The sequence below is a fragment of the Oryza brachyantha genome, chromosome 10, assembly GCF_000231095.2.
Source record: "Oryza brachyantha chromosome 10, ObraRS2, whole genome shotgun sequence".
Taxonomy (NCBI): domain Eukaryota; kingdom Viridiplantae; phylum Streptophyta; class Magnoliopsida; order Poales; family Poaceae; genus Oryza; species Oryza brachyantha.
In genome coordinates this window covers 15,406,459-15,425,011 of record NC_023172.2, presented here as the reverse complement: position 1 = coordinate 15,425,011, position 18,553 = coordinate 15,406,459, and the positions used below count along the sequence as shown (strand labels likewise).

The window sequence follows — 18,553 nt, the reverse complement described above, 5'->3', positions numbered from 1 at the left end:
ATTGTTTGGCTTTCTTTTAGAAAAAGTCGAACAGCATATTTACAAATAAAAAATATTTTGTAAATAAAACTTTTATATATGTGTTCTTAATGATCTAAAAGCAAAAGCTATAAAATAAACCACGATAAAAAAACCTCAAAATCAACTCCAAATTTATGGTTAAAAATTCAAATTTTGCTTATAAACACGAGTAACAGCGAAAAGATGAGGCCCTATGAATATGGACATATATATAAACCATATACATAGATTGATAAATTAAATTAAAGTAGGGTCAGAACGTCCTATAATGTGAAACAGAGAGAGTTGTTATGTGAAATGCAAAAAAATTTAATCCTGCAGCATATAAAATAATTTTTCCATTACTATTCAGAAACAAAATGCCACCCTTGACCCCTTGTTACAACATCGATGTACATTTAATTGTAATTACCATCTGAAGGAGCCATTCACGGCAACTGAGCACATTAACACACTAGAAGGTACACTATAATTAGACAAAGTTACAAGCTTACATCTGCTAATTAGAACCCTACACTTTGTATGATCAAATGCATTCCAATTCAGAAAGCATTACATGCTAGGCAGAGCTGTTTTCTCTGCTTGTTTTGTCTCCTCTTCCTCCCCTACAATCCTCTTCCAGAACCAATGCTTCCTCCAGACCTGCTCCATCTGCTCCATGGGCAGCTTCTTTGTCTCTGGCAGGAAGAAATAAATGAACACTGTCATCAAGCAAATCCAGCCTGCAAAGAAGAAGAATGTTCCTGACTTGATGCGGCATAGAACTACAAGGAATGTCTGTCCAATCACAAATGTCATCAGGAAGACCACTGCAACAACAATGCTCTGCCCTGCTGATCTGATCTCTAGTGGGCAGATCTCAGTTGGGACCAAGAATGTCAATGGCCCCCATGACCATGCAAAACCAGCAACAAACACACACATGGTGATCAACACAAGGTAAGCATACTCTTTGTCCATGGATCCATAGTCCTTGAACTCTGCAGCCAGGATTGCACCAACAGCAAACTGTGACAATATCATCTGAATACCACCTACAAGAAAGAGCTTTCTGCGCCCAAACCTGTCGACGACTATCATTGCTATGATATTTGCAAATGTTGCACAGAGCCGATTGACCACTGAGGACAGGAGAGATGCACTCTCCTTCAGACCAATTGTCCTGAACATAACCGGTGCATAGAAGTTCATCACGTTGATTCCAGTAAGTTGGTTGAAGAAAGGGACCAGCAGTACTACGACAAGCTGTGGCCTGTATTTCCTCTTGAATATGTTTCTGAATGGATACTGAACTGTCCTTGAGAGGTTGCTAGCAGCGACTAAATCGTCAAGCTCTTTCTGGACTGAAGTGGTTCCACGAAGTCTTTGAAGTAGTATTCTTGCCTTGTCAGTATCACCATCACGTTCAATTATGAAGCTGGGTGTTTCTGGGAGGAAGACTGCACCGATGGTTAAGAATGCAGCGGGGACTGCAGCCATGGAAAGGGATATCCTCCAGCCCCACCCTGCTGTAATCTTCACGACACAGTAGTTAAGGACGTTTGCGAAGAGAATGCCGAGGCTGATGCAGAGCTCAAAGCCATTGTTGATTGCACCACGGTACCGTGGAGGTGCCATTTCTGACAGGTACAATGGGATTGACTGCAAAAATAGTTTACATGGCAATGCATAAGTACAGTGCAAACTGTCCTTTGGGAAGGAGGAAACTCTTATTAAGAAACAAGAAATGCATTGATTATAGTTTAGCAATATGCATCAAAAGGAAAAATATATACAAAAAAAGACAAGATAAAGTTTAATACAACATAACATCCTTTTTTCTTTCTTTTCTGAAATCCTTCTTTCTTTCTTTCTTTTCTGAAAATTTTGATTGCAGGATTGGGCTTTATCTCCCTTGTATTGCACAATGTGAGATTGCGAATTAGTGAGTTCACATAAACTACACTAATTCCTATCTAGCGAGCAAATTACCAAGTTTAGACCACGACATAACTTGTTGCTTTCCCTCTGCGTTGTATCTCCACTCGATAAGTAAACACTGTCCCTCTCCAAAACAGAGATTCCATATGCCGTAAAAGTTTCTTAACTTTGAACTGACCTATTAATTTGTTGTGGCCATAAAAATGAAAAGACGACTTGTCAGGTCTATGGTAATTTGTCAGTGCTCAACTTTTTTGTCGATTTTTATCAACTTGGGACAGTACATCCACAAAGACCTCTCTGTGCCCACTAAACCAAAATCATCGAAGACTTGGCATCTGCACATACTACACGCATGACCTACATTTCATTTTCAGGTGTAATGTTTAGCTTTAGAAATGCAAGATTTATGAATTCGATACATGTGTCTAGATATATTGTAATAGATTGGTTCCTCTATTCCATAGCCATGCTATGCATGCTGGCATAAACTTGCTGTACTAGTGATTTCTAAAACAACATACCATAAGTTCAATTTTTTTTTTCACCCGAACTGTGAAGTAGTTCAACAGAGTTACTCTAAACATGTCTGACAGATATCTCTGCAACTGCTGATCCCTTGAACTGCAGTCACATTCATTCAGAAGTTGCTGGCCTGAAATGTGCAGAGAATTATACCTGATTAGTGAACCCCAGACCTACTCCCAGTAGGATCCGGTTCATGAGCAGCATGAACACATTGACGGCGGCGCCACCGAACACCGATCCCGCGATGAACACGGTGCCGCCGATCAGCATGGACGTCCGGCGGCCGTACCTCCTTGTGACGGACGACGCGAACAGAGTCGCGACGAGGCCAGCAATGTAGAGGGACGAGGTGAACACGGTGAGGAGCTCGCTGTCGAACGCGCAGTAGTGGCTCGTGCTGCTGTCCTGCTTCTTTTGGTACACATCCGGGAAGAACTTCTTCAGGAACGAGTCCATTGTGGTCACACCACCTACACCACACGCACGAGGAGTAAATGAGTTTTCAGCATGCCATACTAGCTAGTAGCTAAGTCACAAGATCAATGAGCAAAATTAACCAGAAAAACTTGAACAATGTTCATGTGATCATCCAATCTACATTACTCTCCAATTCTCCATGCAGTGAACACACCAAAAAAAAAAACCGACTATAAAGAATGGCCTTCTCTTCGAGAGCCGAAGAGTAGAGTGGTGGCTGGCAACACTTAGAAACGGCATTACTGCAGCAATGGTAGCATGCAAGCTGGAAGATGAAATCTTTTGAGCTGGAAATGCAGCTTGTTTCTGACAAAAAGCAGCAATCTTTCTTGTACGCCAGGCCCGAGCCAGTCAAATCCGGCCCATGCAAGCAGGCCCAGCCGCGAGCAGTAGATGAGAAAATACATATTCATCACAGTGATCATCAAGTAAAAAAAAAAAAAGCACAGCTCGAGGCGGCGCCGTACCGGAGATGCCGAGGTCGTAGCCGAAGAGGATCCCGCCGCTGCCGGCGACGACGCAGGTCAGCACCACGTACGGCGTCACCCGGCCGCTGTACCCTCCTCCTCCTGCTCCTGCGCCGCCGCCGCTCTCCACGAACGCCCCTATCGCCATCGCCTCTACCCCTACTCCCACTCCTCCGGAGTGGAGCGAGAGAGCGTGTGGGTGGGAGTTGGTGCGGGCGGCGTGCCACTACGCATGCGCGGGTAGATTTATTGGAGAAGACGAAGAAGAGGGGTTGGCATGGCGGATGCCGACATGGCGGGCAGGGTCACACCATCCCGCCGCAAACCGCCGCACGCGTCACGAGCTTCTGGACCCTGACGCTTTCGGCGGCTTCCCCAGTGGGCCCCACCTGTCATCCACCCCGTAGCCTCCTGGGCTTCATGCTGAAGCATGTGCTACCGATATCTCGCGGGTGGGCCAGGGGGAAGAGCAGGATTATTTTCCTTGAGCCCACCTGTCGGTGGCAGCGTGGGTTATGGGCCTTTTTCCTAAACATGGCCCATCTTGTAAAGCCGGGCTCATTGTGGCCCATGATGGGGTAGTGGGCTGGCAGGTTCGGCCCACGTGGGGAGTGCGAGTATCTGGCAGGTGGGCCAGGGGAAGGAGCGGCTTTGCCGTTTGGAATTTCGGATCCGATCAGATACGGCGGCGGCGAGATGGACTTGCCGGCGAGCCGCGGGCGGTGGCGGAAGCGGAGTGCACGCTCGCACGTGCCCCTCCTCGTGGCCGTCCTCGTGCTCCTCGTCCCGGCCTTCGTGCTCCTCTCCTCCGCATACTCCTCACTGCTCCGCTTCCCCGCCTTCGGCGGCGGAGGGGGCGGACGATGTGGGCGGTCGCCGGAGCTGGAGGGGGAGAGGTTCCTGTGGTACGCGCCGCACAGCGGGTTCAGCAACCAGGTGGGCGAGCTCCGGAATGCCGCGGTCGCCGCCGCGCTGCTGAACCGCACCCTCGTCGTGCCCCCGGTGCTGGACCACCACGCCGTCGTCCTCGGGAGCTGCCCCAAGTTCAGGGTCTCCGACCCCACCGACCTCCGCGCCGCCGTATGGGACCACTCCATGCAGCTCCTCCGGGAGCGGAGGTAAAGTTCCACACTCCCCGGTGGGGTTGGTTGCTCACAGATTACTCACTTTGCTTGTTAGTGTCACAGTAATGCAATTTCCTAATGTCCATGAATTCCACCATAGATTATCATATCCATTATAGAAAAATCGAATCAAAACCAAGCATTTATTGGTAGTGTTCATCGGTTTAACTTGCAGGTATGTATCCATGGGTGACATAATTGATCTATCCCCGATAAAAGCTATGGTTAGGACGATTGATTTCAGGGTGTTTGTTTCATTGTGGTGCGGTGTAGACATGCGCAAGACTTGCTTTTCTGGCTTGTGCTGTGCTGTTTCTGGTGGTGGATCATTGTCAGCTGATTATGATAGATGCCGATCAATGCTCTCTGCTTTTGGAGGCAGTGAAAATGGCTGTGTGTATCCTGTCCAGGATGATTGTAGAACAACAGTATGGACATACCAGGAGAACAATGATGGAGCACTTGATTCATTTCAGCCAGACGAAGACTTGAAAAGGAGGAGGAAGATCTCATATGTTAGGAGGCGCAAAGATATGTATAAGGCTTTAGGGCCTGGTTCTGAAGCTGATGGTGCTTCCTTGCTGGCATTTGGGACACTGTTCTCAGGACCATACAAGGGATCAGAGTCATATTTTGATATCCACGAATCACCAAAGGATCATCGACTACAGACTGTACTTGAGAAAGTTGAGTTCCTCCCTTTTGCCCCTGAGATCATTGCAGCAGGCAAGGAGTTCGCCAAGAACAAGATCAAGGAGCCATTTCTTTGTGCACAGCTTAGGCTGTTAGATGGGCAATTCAAGAATCACTGGAAAGCTACATTTTCTGCCCTTAAGGAAAAGTTAAAAGCTATTGAGTTGGAAATGAAGAAAACCAAGGGCACTAGTCCTATTAACATGTTCATCATGACTGATCTTCCACCAGCAAATTGGTCAAAGACCTACCTTGCGGATGTCGCAAAAGATGGGAGGTATAAATTGCACACCCTGAAGGAAAGTGATGAACTAGTCATGCAGACCGCAGAGCGGCTTATGGCTGCTGAACATGGTGTGAGGTCTGGATTTATTCCCAAGAACATTGAGAACACGAGGAAGGATTGTGATCCAGTTCAACTGCCAGAAATTTTGTTATACGTTGAAGAATCTGTCTGTAGTTGTGCATCGCTAGGATTTGTGGGGACTGCTGGATCAACCATAGCTGGAAGCATAGAAACAATGAGAAAGAACAATGTCTGCAAATTGTAGGAGAACTGTACGCATCCTACGCGCAAGCTGCCTGAAAAAAACTAACCACCGTTACTTGACTCATTGACTATAGATAGCAATGTGAGAACCATTAGACAACAAAAGCTGAATCCTTGAGATCTCCCATCCCCAGTGCAGGCATGACTACATGAGTATGAGAAATGAATTCTGAAATTATAGTATATAGTGCTGAAAGCCCATGTTTCTTTTTTTCCTTTTCAATTGTGTGGAAAAGGTATAATATGTTCCTAAATCATTCAGTCGTGTAATTTTATGCATATATTTATTTGTAATTATCCTGTGTCCTCACAGTTTGTGTCCTGAGGACAGTGATAGCTTCTAGAAAAATTGTTCGAACCAAATAGCTAGCTTTGGTCTATTCATGGGCTCCGTACATGGGCTATCCTCCAAAAGCCTGGATGGGCTATCCTCTAGAAGCCTAGATCACGGAATACAATGCTTATGGTGTCTCAGCAATTGGAACTGGTGGTCACAGAGTTTTTTACCCAAGATTATAGGTGGCAATATAGATTGAGGATTTCTTCTTTAGCTAGGATTTACTCTATTTTTTAATACTTGGTTTCGCTTGTGTCTAGTTCTTAGCTATGTGTATCTTAGTTATGCAGAGGCCGGAAGTAATCTTTGAGTGATTGTATCATTTTGATGTAATCATCTGAGATCAATAAAGCTTCCTTTATCTTAAAAAAAAGCTTTGGTCTATTCACCAAACATCTTGTTTGTGGTTTGAGAATCTCCGCTTGTTTGGGAGAAATATTGCTATCATCATATCCAAGCACTTCACTGATGCATGCGCAGATTGTGGATCATGTTTAGGAAAGGCAGGGAAGCTGTACATTAGCCAATCCTATATTGCTCTTGTTGTCAGATTGACAACCACAGCCTTGGCTAAACTGTTAAAGCTTTCAAGTCCACAGCTTGCAATGACATGCCAGCATCAGGTTATCAGAATGATCACGATTTATGATTTTTGACACAAGAACATCGATGCCACAGGAATACATATACTCTCTTCAGCCATTTTTTAAGATAAATGGATTAAAACCTGACCTCTATATCCAACTCGCTATTTTTTAAGATAAATGGATTAAAACCCGACCTCTATATCCAACTCGGATGTACACGGCCAATATATTCTCTTCAGTTGGCAGGCAACAGCACCACGGAGCCAGAAGTCCTCCTTGCCTCGAGATCCGCGTGCACGCGAGCTGCCTCGTGCAGCGGGTAGATATGGTTGACGCGGACGCGCAGCACGCCGCCCGCGACGCCGGCGAAGACCTCACCGGCGGCGTGCAGCAGCTCGTCCCGGGTGGCGGTGTAATGCCTCATGCCTGGCCTTCCCAGGAACAGGGACTTCGCAGCGAGGTCGCTCACTGGAACAGGCTCAGGCCTGCCTGAAGATTGCCCGTAGGAGATCATGCATCCACGCGACATCAAACACTCCAACGACCCCTTCACATTTAGAGTTTCAGACAGATGATTTATTCAGTTTCAAGAAGCTGATTTACATGGCAATGCTTTCTCAAGATCAAAGAAGGTGAATGTGATATCTGTGAGGTATTGCAAAGTAAAATAGAGTTTCAGACAGATGATTTATTCAGTTTCAAGCAGTTGGTTTTACCTAATGTCAAGCCTAAGATTCAACATTGATCCCACTTTCATGGAAATGCTTTCTCAAGATATTAAAGAAGGTGACGCCGTGAAGGTGATATCTGTGTTGATGATTTTACCTTGAAGGTATCCTTTCCGACAGCATCGTATACGACATGAACACCTTTCCCTGATGTGATTTCAGCAACTCGGCTACGAAATCCTCTTCGGTGTAGATGATCACGTGTGGGCACCCGTCTTCGGTTGCTTGGGTCGCTTTGTCTTGTGTCGAAACGGTCCCGATAACAGTAGCACCAAGAGCATTTGCCCACTGGCAAAGGAGAGAGCCAACTCCACCTGCAGCAGCATGTACTAGGACAGTATGGCCTGCCTGAATCTGCACAAAAGACAAAGATGAATGTGTCTCTGAGTTGCATTCTGAAATCAAATTCAGTTCCTGATTTGTTTAGTGCAGAGCTGATTGATGTAGACCATTGTGTACTCTGAAATCATGAAATTTGATAATGCATTAGTACAAAACAATCAACCTTAAAGGCTTGTCTCACAAGAACATATGTAGTCATTCCTTTCAGTAAAACAGATGCTGCAGTAATGTGGTCCACTGATGGTGGTATAGGGATGGCCAGTATTGCCGGGATAATCTGTTCTTCAGTGTAAGTACCCATTGGAGTATCAGCATAGCCGACAACATCGCCAACTTTGACGCCTGTTACCCCAGGTCCAACAGCAGACACCACTCCTACAGCTTCCTTGCCTGGATGAACATAAGTCCATGCTCCAAGAATGAGATCATTCTGACCAGGTATAATAGGCTAGTAGTTCACATTTTCTACAAGTCTGACAATTCATTTGCGAATGGATAAACCCGGTTGAATAGTCATTAGTTGAACATTTTTATTTGTGTATTCTGTTATCAGAATCGCTATACACCAGATCTGAAAACATTCAGAACATTACTACCATTCCAATGGACAAGCTGATGTAAAATACCAAAAATCCATACCAGGAACAAAGGGGAGAGGTTCTTGATGCAACCCAGTACGGTAATAAATATCAACATAGTTGACACCGATAGCCTTGTTCTTGATCCGAATCTCCCCTTCACTAGGCTCCCCAATCTCCACCTCTCCCCAAGTTAGAACCTTTTAACATCAAGAGAAGGATAGCTTACTCTCAAATGGGTTGAAAAATTGCAAGAAGACGAATGCACCTCTGGGTCACCAAGCTTGTGGACTCTAATTGCCTTCACCTTCATCACTGGAAGCACTCACAACAGCAGATCTGAATGTGTTGATGAGTTAATTTAGAGTAGAAGTCCTGAAAAACTATGATTTCCTTGAAGTGTGGTCTAGTTCATCAATAAGCAGTATGTGGTGACTTCTATACCCTATACAAGAGAGAGAGATTCACCTCCACAGATTTGGGGCCGGCACCAATTATAATAATGTAATGTTGCACATGTTTCATAAAAGCAAGAAATGACTAAAATAATTACACTTTTGAGCCACAAATCCAAAATCCATGACTCATGGACACATGATGATCTAACCCAAGCTGGAGTCTTGAACTGACCTGTAATAGCAGATAAGCAGCAGCCCAAGGAGAAGAATTTGGACAGCTTCGTACGTCGTCACCCGGCGGGCGGCCTCGCCATCTTCAGGCGCCGGAGCAGGTGGTCCGCCTCTGCTGCATCAGGCAGGACGTGGCGCAGCGCCGGAAGAGGGGGCAGAGATGACGACGCCATGTCGCCATGGCTCGTGCTCGTGCTCGCGCAGCAAAGCCCAGGCCAGTAAAATGGGCTGAAACCGCATGCTCCCAGCCCAGTGGACAAATGGTACGGTCCCAGAAGCGAAAAGACTGACCATTAACCCGTAAGTACACTTTATATATACAAACTTTATATATAAATATAATATTTTAATATATAATTTTTATATTTACAACTTTCTAAGATGATATTTCCAGAGTAGATATTTTTTCTACTTGATACTTTATATGTTAAATTTATTTATATATATAAATTTTCTGTATTTAAACTTTCTATGTATGAAGATAAAAATTTTATACATATAAATATAAAGTATAAAATATCTGTATGCCATCAATTTTTCAGACATGTAGATATGTTTGCATGAGTCAGCGTGTGCGCGAATGTTCGCCCACTAGATTGACCCCTAAAACGAAACCCACCGTCCCAATGCAAGAAGCAAGATGTGCATATTGTTCTACGAAAAATCAACATTTCAAAATTTTTGACTAGCAACACACACACACTTCAAATATATTACATTGACATGATGTTCAACTATTTATATTATTGAAAAATATGTAAAATAACATTTGGTTTTTTATTACTTTTGTTTTTATTATTAAAGGAACTCAAGCGTCACTAATATTCTTTTGCATTAAGACAACTAGTCTAATATCATATAAAAAGTCAACATCGTTGTATACTACCTCCGGCTTATAACAGTGACGTTGTCGAATTTTAGATATACATTTGCCTATTCGTATTTTTCAAAAATTTTATACAAATAAAAAAAATAAGTCATAGTTAAAGTTTACTCACTCTGTTCTAATATATAACAACACAATAATACGATTAGACATTTTGGGAGGGGTATCTAATAATAAAAGAAGTAAATAAAAATGATCACATGATTTTTTTAAAATAATAAGACAAATAGTCTAACCTACTTGAAAACATCATCTATTGCAAAGCAGAGAGAGTATTTATAAATAGAATACATGTTTAATGTTATGTATGTGATATCGTCATATTCGTATTTAAAAATAATTCACGTAATTTTAATTATGTAGCTATTCATAATATAATATAAAGAATTGGTTGTCAAAGTATGCTGAAGAACATGTAAGAGCTTATACACCTTATATTAAAACCGAGAGAGTATTCAACTACTTTGTTCCGTTCCAAAATAAGTACATTTTGAACAGAGGGAGCATGTATTTTGTACTACCTATATGAGATTTTGACTATTCATTTGTAACTTTTAACCATTCGTCTTATTCAAAAATTTAGTGCAAATATAAAAATTTATAAGTAATAATTAAACTACTTTTAATAATAAAGAAAATGGTAAACAAAATAAATAATAATTTTAATTTTTTTTGAATAAGACGAATGGTCAAACATTACAAACAAAAAGTCAAAATCCAATGTGGGACGGAGGGAGTAGTGTTTTGAATGTTCTTTGTGTATGTTTTGGGCTTCTCCCCTATACATTCACTAGGATCTGTTTGTCGTAGCCTATGTACCAAGTGGATACAACCTTTTTAAAGTTTCCTCAAAGTAAATAGGAATGAAGTGCATTGGGAAATTCATAAAATAAGTATTTTAAAAAAGGAAAGGCAATTAAATTCATAGAAAAATCAAGTCTTTTTGTGTTTTGTGTAAGTAGCGAAATTCAACAAAAATCTCGGCCCATACATGTTTTGGGTGGAAGTCTTGATGTGATGGACCGGGGCATCGGTTTTTGATCGAAAATATATTCAGGCCCAATTAGATAATCAATTAGGTCAACAGAATTCATTGTCGTTTATAAAAGACTTATTTCCTTCGACGTTTCCATCCGCCGCTTTGCGGCCTCCTTTGCAATTTGTAAGCCGTGTCACGTGCCTTTCCATCATATATAAACCAAGGAACCCACTTCTCATGGCAGGCGGCGGCGGCAGCAACCAAGTTGGTTGGATTAGGGCTCATGAGAGATGATGTTAGGGAAGAGGGAGGAAAGGGGAGGGGCGGAAGAAATCTAATTAAGAGTAGGAGGTGATTGGCTGCGGCGGTTGAGAGAAGTAGAGGAAAGTGGCGGAAAAATTGGAGATAGGAGTAAGACGGCTCGGGAAGAACAATAGGCCTTGTTGATGGCGGCGGCGGTGACGATGATGGCGGCGAGGTATGGGATAGTGATGATAGCAAGAAAATTGGGGTGCATTAATAATTAGGGTTATTACAAGGATTAAGTATGTTTGGACCGTTGGATCTGTATCGAACGGTTCAGTTTTTTCCCTTCACTTTAGGAAAGAGAAAAAAAGGTGATTGTTAGATTGACATACATATATTTTATTATTTTTTCTACTAATTTCTTTGCTGTAGCAATATTGTGGCAATTCCCAATATGGAATTATTTTCATCACCAATATTGTGGCAGAAACATGCTCCTCAGTCGCAAATGCTTCAGGGACAATTGGTCACCAACAATCCATCCGTGCAGGCCCACTAGTTCTGAACGTCTGTAAGGAGATTCACCATAATCATATCATCAGTGAGTTCACCCTTCACTCTATTTAGAACTCTAGATCACCACACAAATCAACTTAATCTCAGCATATACTATCGACAAGGATCTTTTAACTCCCTGATGTGTAAATGTGTAACCAAAGTGTCTTTACAGGATTCTTTTTTAAAGGTTTGTTAATACATTGTCTATATGCTAGCTGCTCATAACTTTAGAAATGAAGCTCATATAACCATGGCTTATTATTATGTCATGTTTGGATTAATGAAATGGTTATTATCTACATATATCTTTACACATCCCAAAGGCCAAACGTAGTAGCAAACAAACATCCACGAACTGAATCTCTCCAGATAGAATATCCCAGCTAGCTATCATTATGACATTATCTGCAGGGTTTTTGTTAGCTTCCTGGTGCAATATTGAAATTGTCTTTCTAATTAAGATCCCTTTTTAATTTAGAGGTTTCTTATGCTAGTTCACTAGATGCACATAACTTTTTTAACCGAAACTCACACAAACCTGGACTTATTAGGTCACACGCTTGGATCGTTCAACCTTTACACATCCTCAAGGCAGTAGCAAACAATCAACATCATATCCACGAACTGATGAATAATCACATGATCGATCGTCGAAAGCCTTGGAGAACATCACGCATGATCGATCAAATGCATCCATCTCGTCCTCGCCACGCAAGATCTATCTATCTATCTATCTATCTATCTATCTATCTATCTATCTATCTATCTATCTATCTATCTATCGAGCTGATCGATGAGCATCAGAGCATGCATGTTCATCGTCAGTATGCATGCAGATCGATCGATTACCCAAGTTCGTAAGTTTCTCTCAAACTTTAATCCACCAAACGCATGTATTTCCGAATCATCTTGTTGAAAAGCTGCCTAATCAGGCTAAGCTAGGCGCCTTCACGTAGTGTACGCATGATCATCCAGAGCTGGCCGGGTGGCTGCGTGCGGAGGTGGAAGAAGAAGCCTTTGGCTTTCCACGTGAGCTCGCCGCGCGGGTGGCCGGAGCGCGGGTAGCTAGGTGCGGTGCCGTGTGTCCGGCCACTCCCGCCATGCATGCGTGCTCTGGCCTGTGCGTTTCTTGTCGCGTAGCTCCGCCGCGTTGGCCTCATGCTTGCTTCCTCCCTCCCCGGCGAGCCAGCTGCCGATTCGGCCAGCTATTTAACAGCGGCGGCAGCGGTAGTGAGAGCAGCGAGCGAGCGTTTCGTTCCGGATGCTGGCGAGGGAGGCGAGGTAGACATAGGTGTAGCTAGCTATAGGCTATAGGTACGTCGTCCGTACGTAGGCGGGCGGCGGCCGGACATGGCGAGCGGCCTTGAGCTGATGATGTTCCACACGATGGAGCGCGAGTTCTTCCACCGGCTGGTCGGCGAGCTCGGCCAGGAGCCCGGGCCGATGAGGTGGGTCATCGCGCTCTGGCTCTGGCTCGAGTCCGTCGGCCACCATGACTTCATCCGCCGCGTCTCCGCGCTGCCGGGCCCCGTCGTGCTCCGGTTCGTCGACGAGGCGCTTGCCTGCCTCGCGCGGCTCCCGCGCCGCCGGGCGCAGAGGCTCGCCGCGCTCGCCGCCGCCGGGGACGGCGACCCCGCCCTCCGCCTGCTGCCCTGCACCAACGCGCTCCTCGCCGAGCCCATCGAGGGCCTCGCCTACTTTGACGCCCACCGCGAGGAGGCCATGGCCGGCGTCAGCGACGTGTACAAGAACGTCTGCCGCGTCATCTTCGACGACGACGTCGTCTTCGCCTCCGACGACGCCGCCGCCGCCGCCTACCTGCCCAGCAACGTGCGCGACGCGCTCCAGCTGGACGGCCCGCCGCCGCCGACGTACCACCCCGCCGTCCACTTCCCCCCGATGCCGCCGCCGGCCGCGCTGAACCCGATGGCCATGCCGTGGATCCCCGTGCAGCCGCAGCCGCCGCAGCAGCAGCACACCTACAGCCCCTTGCCGGAGGACTACCGCTCTCTGTTCATCACCTTCTCCCGCGGCTACCCCATCAGCTCCGACGACATCATCGCCTTCTTCAACTCGTAACCAAACCAAAGCTCAACCACCTTCTTCTTCCTCCGTTCATCGATCTCTTGCATGCTGTACGTACGTGTATCGATCTCTGTGCAGGTTGTACGGGCCGTGCGTGGAGTCGGTGATGGTGGAGAAGGCGGCGGCGGGGCAGCTGCCGGTGTACGGACGGGTGGTGCTCCGGTGCCCGTCGATGATCCCGGTGGTGCTCGACGGCCAGCAGACGGCCAAGTTCATGATCAAGGGGAGGCACCTCTGGGCCAGGATCTACGTGCCAAGCTCCAAGCCCAACTGATCATACCACACTACATGGCAACATGGCCATCATAATCATACAAAACTAAGTATGTTTAGCTACTCGAGAGAGACAGGTTTCATGTGTTTTGAGATGTTTGCATATGCCATGCATGTCCAAGCATACTACCTACCTAGCTACAGCTTTGGACAGAGCTTAATTAATTTACATGTTTTTGCCTTGTCTTATGGAATAAATTGTCTGTAGTTTATTGTGAATACGTCTTTGTAATTTGCAACCAGGAGTGTGGATGCGCCGTACATGAATGTTGTTACCCAGTTGTATATGTGGTGCTTATGTTTGTTGATCTGATTGGCAATCAGGACAGTCAAATTGCCCTCATCAATTATGTTTCACATTAACTGCTGTAATACAAAGATAAATGAAGCAATTAATTGCGCCAACTAGCAGTAACTTATCCCCCCTCCCCGGTTCTTCCATATCATCCATCAGTACATCAGATTGTCTCACTTCTTGAAGCTTGAAGAGCTAAAAAGTCAGGTCAACCATCGTTTAGAGCTTTGGCACAACAGCATATCTCTGAACATCATGATTGTCAGGGAGCCACGGCGTCAACGCATCCACCAGCCTTTTAATGTCATCCGAAGAATGAGAAGCACTGAGAGTTATCCGCAACCTGCCAAGAATTCATTGAAAAAAAAATTAAACCAGTAGATATCTGTTGAAACATGTCCTAGCTAGTTCATAGTAGGTCGATAAACACCAGGACCATCTGATATCTGGACAACAAATTATAGCAGAGATTCCATCTTTAGAGAGAAGTGGCAAAGAAAATGAAATCACATTAATATAATATATTAATAAGGGTGAAAACGGTCATGGGATTCCCGATGACGAGCATTTCCATTTGTCATATATATAATTTAACTGTCTTGAAAATTTGTCTGCACCATATTATAGTAAACACTAAAATAGTTAAATTGATTAATATGGTTGATTTCCAACCGACTGAGCATCGTTTCCGTATACATGTTCGGATTCTGATCGTTTTCACCCATAAATCTATATATACATTGCGTCCTAGACCTGGTATAATTACAGTCAATGATCCCTAAGAACATTGACCACAAAATTTAGATTTTGGTAGAAATTATGAACGGAAATTAGGACGGCAAATGCAGGGAACAGAAGAGTTTTCAACCTGCATGAGTTGGGTGGTACTGTGGGTGGCCGAATTGGTGTGACATGAAACCCAGATCTTAGCATATGCCTTCAGTTCCAAACGAAAATATTAGAACACAAGTATTGATATTATGAATAAATGAAAATAAGAGGAAGTGAGAACCTTCCAGCTCTAAGTGCTGCTTCTTCACTTCCAACCACTATGGAAATTATTGGACTTGTTATGTTGAGTTTTGTCAAAGAGGCAAAATACTGCACATGCCTCCAGATCACTAATCTCCGCCATCTTTCTTCCCTTGATACATATAAGGCAGCTGAAATTAATTGATTCTGTTAGAAAGATACCAGATATTTACTTTCACAATAAGATAATTTCTAATTTAGTAGAAGTACTTTATTTAAAATTGTTCATTTCTACTGTCTGATGTGATAGAGAAATATGTTATGACCTTCCCAGCGAAAACAAGGTAACACAAAAGGTTGGTAGCAATCAATATCAGACACCCAGATCAATCGTATAAAATTATTAGAATAAAAAATAATCATGATGTGATAGAGTATTACCATGCACAGAAGCGACTACTGGTACTGGCAAAGCGGTTGAAAATATGAACGAGCGACCTCGTGATTGAATTAGCCTCTTCCATCGGGTACTGTCAACGGATATTATTTGTCATGAGATTGAAATTATCAAGAGAGATTATGCCATGCATCCAAAATGCAGAGAATCAATGAAGCGCTACTGTTGAAATTCCTGTGTTGTGACTTGTGATACATTTTGACGGTGTATAATACTGCATATTTGCATGAGGGGTAGCTTCTATTTACTGAATCTATAAGCATGAGATCAAATGTTAAGCACTTAGCACAATTCCTAAATTTTCAACACCCATAAGTTAGTCAGAACGGCAACAAATACAGAAAGTGTTTGCAGTCATCCAAGCATTTGTTCTGACATGTTGCCCCGTTTACATATTATCAAGTATGTTCTGTCTCAGATATTTGTAACAGTCCTTTATTTTAAGGCATGTATGATTCACTTCCACAGTTTAAATACAGTATAAGCAGTTCTTCCCTGGAAGACAATATGAATATAAGTTACAATAGAATACCTGCATGCTATAAAACCACCATGGCAGCCAGCAGCCTTGCTTAAGGTGCCAACACTTATATCAATATCATTCTCGCAATCAAACAACTCTGGTGCACCACCACCGTTCCCACCACAAACAAGTGTTCCATGTGCCTTGAAAAGGAAAATTGCAACATAACTTGATTACTATTAGCCCTGAAAAAAATGTATTTCGGAGGAGATAAAATACTAACATCGTCGATGACCAACAAAAAACCATACTTTCTGCGTAACTTGACAAGCTCAGGAAATGGAGCAAAGTCACCATCCATGCTGAACAGGCTGCATTTTATCAATGAAAATTATTTTAAGTTCGTCACGCTAGCCACTGATATAAAAACTAAAAGATTATTGAATGATGAAATTTACTTGGAAATATAACTTGCCTATCTGTGACAACAACTTTCTTTTCCATTGAGCAATGAGACCTGAATGTGTAGTCACAAACATGGTTTATAACTAAATCAATTGGTGCTTAAAATTCTAACATTTTGTATGTTATGACTGGAAAGTGAAAAACATACAGCATAAATTCAAGATGGTCCATATCACAGTGTTTGTAGATAAATGCTACCACTTCTTGCTGTCGCTCAACAAGGCGGATCCCGTCAATGATCGAAGCATGGTTCAGAGCATCTGAGAAAACTGCTATTCTCTCATGCTTTGCAGGCTTTCTACCTACAGCCAAAAGAGAGCTGATATTTCCCAGGGCTGTCATTACAGCCATATTAGCAGAAAACCCAGTGGGGCAAAGGAGGCAATCCTGCAAAAATACTCTAGTAAGGATACAGAGCCTTTTTATAGAATTTATTTTTACTGGGACTCATGTGGTTCCTTGAATTCAGAACACAATACCAGACCTCCTTTTTCTTCAACTCTGCCAATGATTCCTCCACCATTTTGTGATAACTAGTATACCCACAAATCAACGCAGATCCTCTAGGACCCATGCCGTACTCTTGAGCTGCCTAGCAGACACACCAGAACGTTAGCAAAATCAACCAATGATTCAGTATACTCGATAGATGAAACAAGGAGAAGTCAATTATATGGCCCTCCAAGGATTTCCCCCTCAGTGAACATGGAAGTGCAAAGCCTAGAATTCATTTTCCACCAAACAATAGGCACACACATAGATACAGAACAAGAGCACCTTCACTGCAGCATCGCGAATTGCTGGATGTGAGCTGAGGCCCATGTAGTCATTCCCGGAGAAAAGAATCAGGTCATCTCCTACCTCCTCTTCTTGGCTACTCGTCTCACCACCTAATCAAACCAAACGAAACAAGAAGCAGAAAAGGAATTCTTAACAATTTTTCCTATCAAAAGATACAGCAAGAAACTAGAACAAGTTATTGCTCATGCTTATCTCGAAGGCAAGGGACGGAGAATTGAACTTCTAACACGCGGTGAAGCAAAGAAGAGGGTAAAAGAAAAGAGATGGGACCTTCAGCTAGCCATTGGTGGAGCGTCGCGCGGTCGAGCCGGATCTCGACGGCGGCGCGGTCCCACGGGCCTGGACCGGGGAAGGTTTCCGGCAGCGCGGGCGGCGCCGCAAGGGCGATGGGACGCGTGGCGCGCAGGAGGCTCCTGGAGGCCAGCCTCTCGAGCGCGGCGTCCACGAGCGCGTCCCACTGCGCCATTACGTCGAACAGCTAGTTTGCTAGCTGCTGTCGGCCTCGTCGACGCGGGTGGGGCGGAGAATCCGAGGGGGCAGATAGGGCGTGAGTGACGGCGGGTGGTTGGCCCCACCCGTCAGCGACCGCGTGGTGGGTCTTCCTCTTCCCTACGCTTCACGACGTGCTCCCGCCTTCCGAGCAGCAAGGCGTAGATTCGCCGCTCACGTTCGACGTCTCCTCCACCGCCGGCGCCATGGGCATCGCCGCTCGCTCACGTCCGCGAACGCGAGGGAAGCGACGGGAAGAGAAGCAAGAAGGGTCCGGAGTACAGGGAGGCACAGAATCCCATCCACCGGCCAACGAGAGGCGGCTGCGGCGACCCGGCGAACGGCTTGGTCGGTACGCACCGGCGGTGGCGGAGGCAGCCGGCGACGCCGGGGGGTTGGGAAGCACGGTGGTCGCCCATCTTTGATCCGACGGCTATCGTGCTGTCCCCAGGCCCCGGCCGAAACCATTCCATATCCAACGGCGGGATCGCGCGCGGCCTTGATCCGGGCCCAATAAGCAGCACAATTAGCCGACGAGGATCATTTGCGGCCGCCCACGTGGACCAATTAAACCCTTAAATAATCTTCCCGTCTTCTTTGTTT

At 44.7% G+C, this 18,553-nt stretch overlaps 5 protein-coding genes across 5 annotated transcripts; 2 read left to right on the top strand and 3 right to left on the bottom strand.

Annotated features, from left to right (window-relative positions):
• Positions 1–340: 340 nt before the first annotated feature.
• Positions 341–3,620, bottom strand: LOC102711465 (hexose carrier protein HEX6-like). Its single transcript, XM_006661999.3, has 3 exons — positions 3,414–3,620; positions 2,620–2,939; positions 341–1,662 (listed from the first exon to the last, which is right to left on the bottom strand). The coding sequence occupies exons 1-3, from the start codon at positions 3,559–3,561 to the stop codon at positions 574–576; spliced, it is 1,557 nt and encodes a 518-aa protein (XP_006662062.1). The 5' UTR covers positions 3,562–3,620; the 3' UTR covers positions 341–573.
• A 464-nt stretch (positions 3,621–4,084) lies between these two features.
• LOC102720554 (O-fucosyltransferase 30) lies at positions 4,085–6,411 on the top strand. Its single transcript, XM_006662538.3, has 2 exons — positions 4,085–4,531; positions 4,713–6,411. Exons 1-2 carry the CDS (start codon positions 4,110–4,112, stop codon positions 5,779–5,781), a joined length of 1,491 nt encoding a protein of 496 aa, XP_006662601.2. The 5' UTR covers positions 4,085–4,109; the 3' UTR covers positions 5,782–6,411.
• Positions 6,412–6,558: 147 nt separating this feature from the next.
• Positions 6,559–9,194, bottom strand: LOC102720273 (quinone oxidoreductase 1-like). Its single transcript, XM_015841654.2, is given in 7 exon segments — positions 6,559–7,251; positions 7,530–7,606; positions 7,609–7,786; positions 7,938–8,164; positions 8,414–8,552; positions 8,621–8,691; positions 8,983–9,194. Coding segments are annotated over 6 exon segments (978 nt in total). The 5' UTR covers positions 8,666–8,691; positions 8,983–9,194; the 3' UTR covers positions 6,559–6,939.
• A 3,806-nt stretch (positions 9,195–13,000) lies between these two features.
• LOC121055520 lies at positions 13,001–14,009 on the top strand. The gene is made up of 2 exons (XM_040528041.1): positions 13,001–13,725; positions 13,814–14,009. Exons 1-2 carry the CDS (start codon positions 13,001–13,003, stop codon positions 14,007–14,009), a joined length of 921 nt encoding a protein of 306 aa, XP_040383975.1.
• Positions 14,010–14,197: 188 nt separating this feature from the next.
• On the bottom strand, positions 14,198–18,365 carry LOC102711187 (8-amino-7-oxononanoate synthase-like). Its single transcript, XM_006661998.3, has 11 exons — positions 17,732–18,365; positions 17,438–17,550; positions 17,145–17,252; positions 16,809–17,047; positions 16,671–16,712; positions 16,479–16,566; positions 16,265–16,398; positions 15,717–15,805; positions 15,316–15,466; positions 15,172–15,240; positions 14,198–14,646 (listed from the first exon to the last, which is right to left on the bottom strand). The coding sequence occupies exons 1-11, from the start codon at positions 17,925–17,927 to the stop codon at positions 14,523–14,525; spliced, it is 1,353 nt and encodes a 450-aa protein (XP_006662061.1). The 5' UTR covers positions 17,928–18,365; the 3' UTR covers positions 14,198–14,522.
• Between the last annotated feature and the right edge of the window lie 188 nt (positions 18,366–18,553).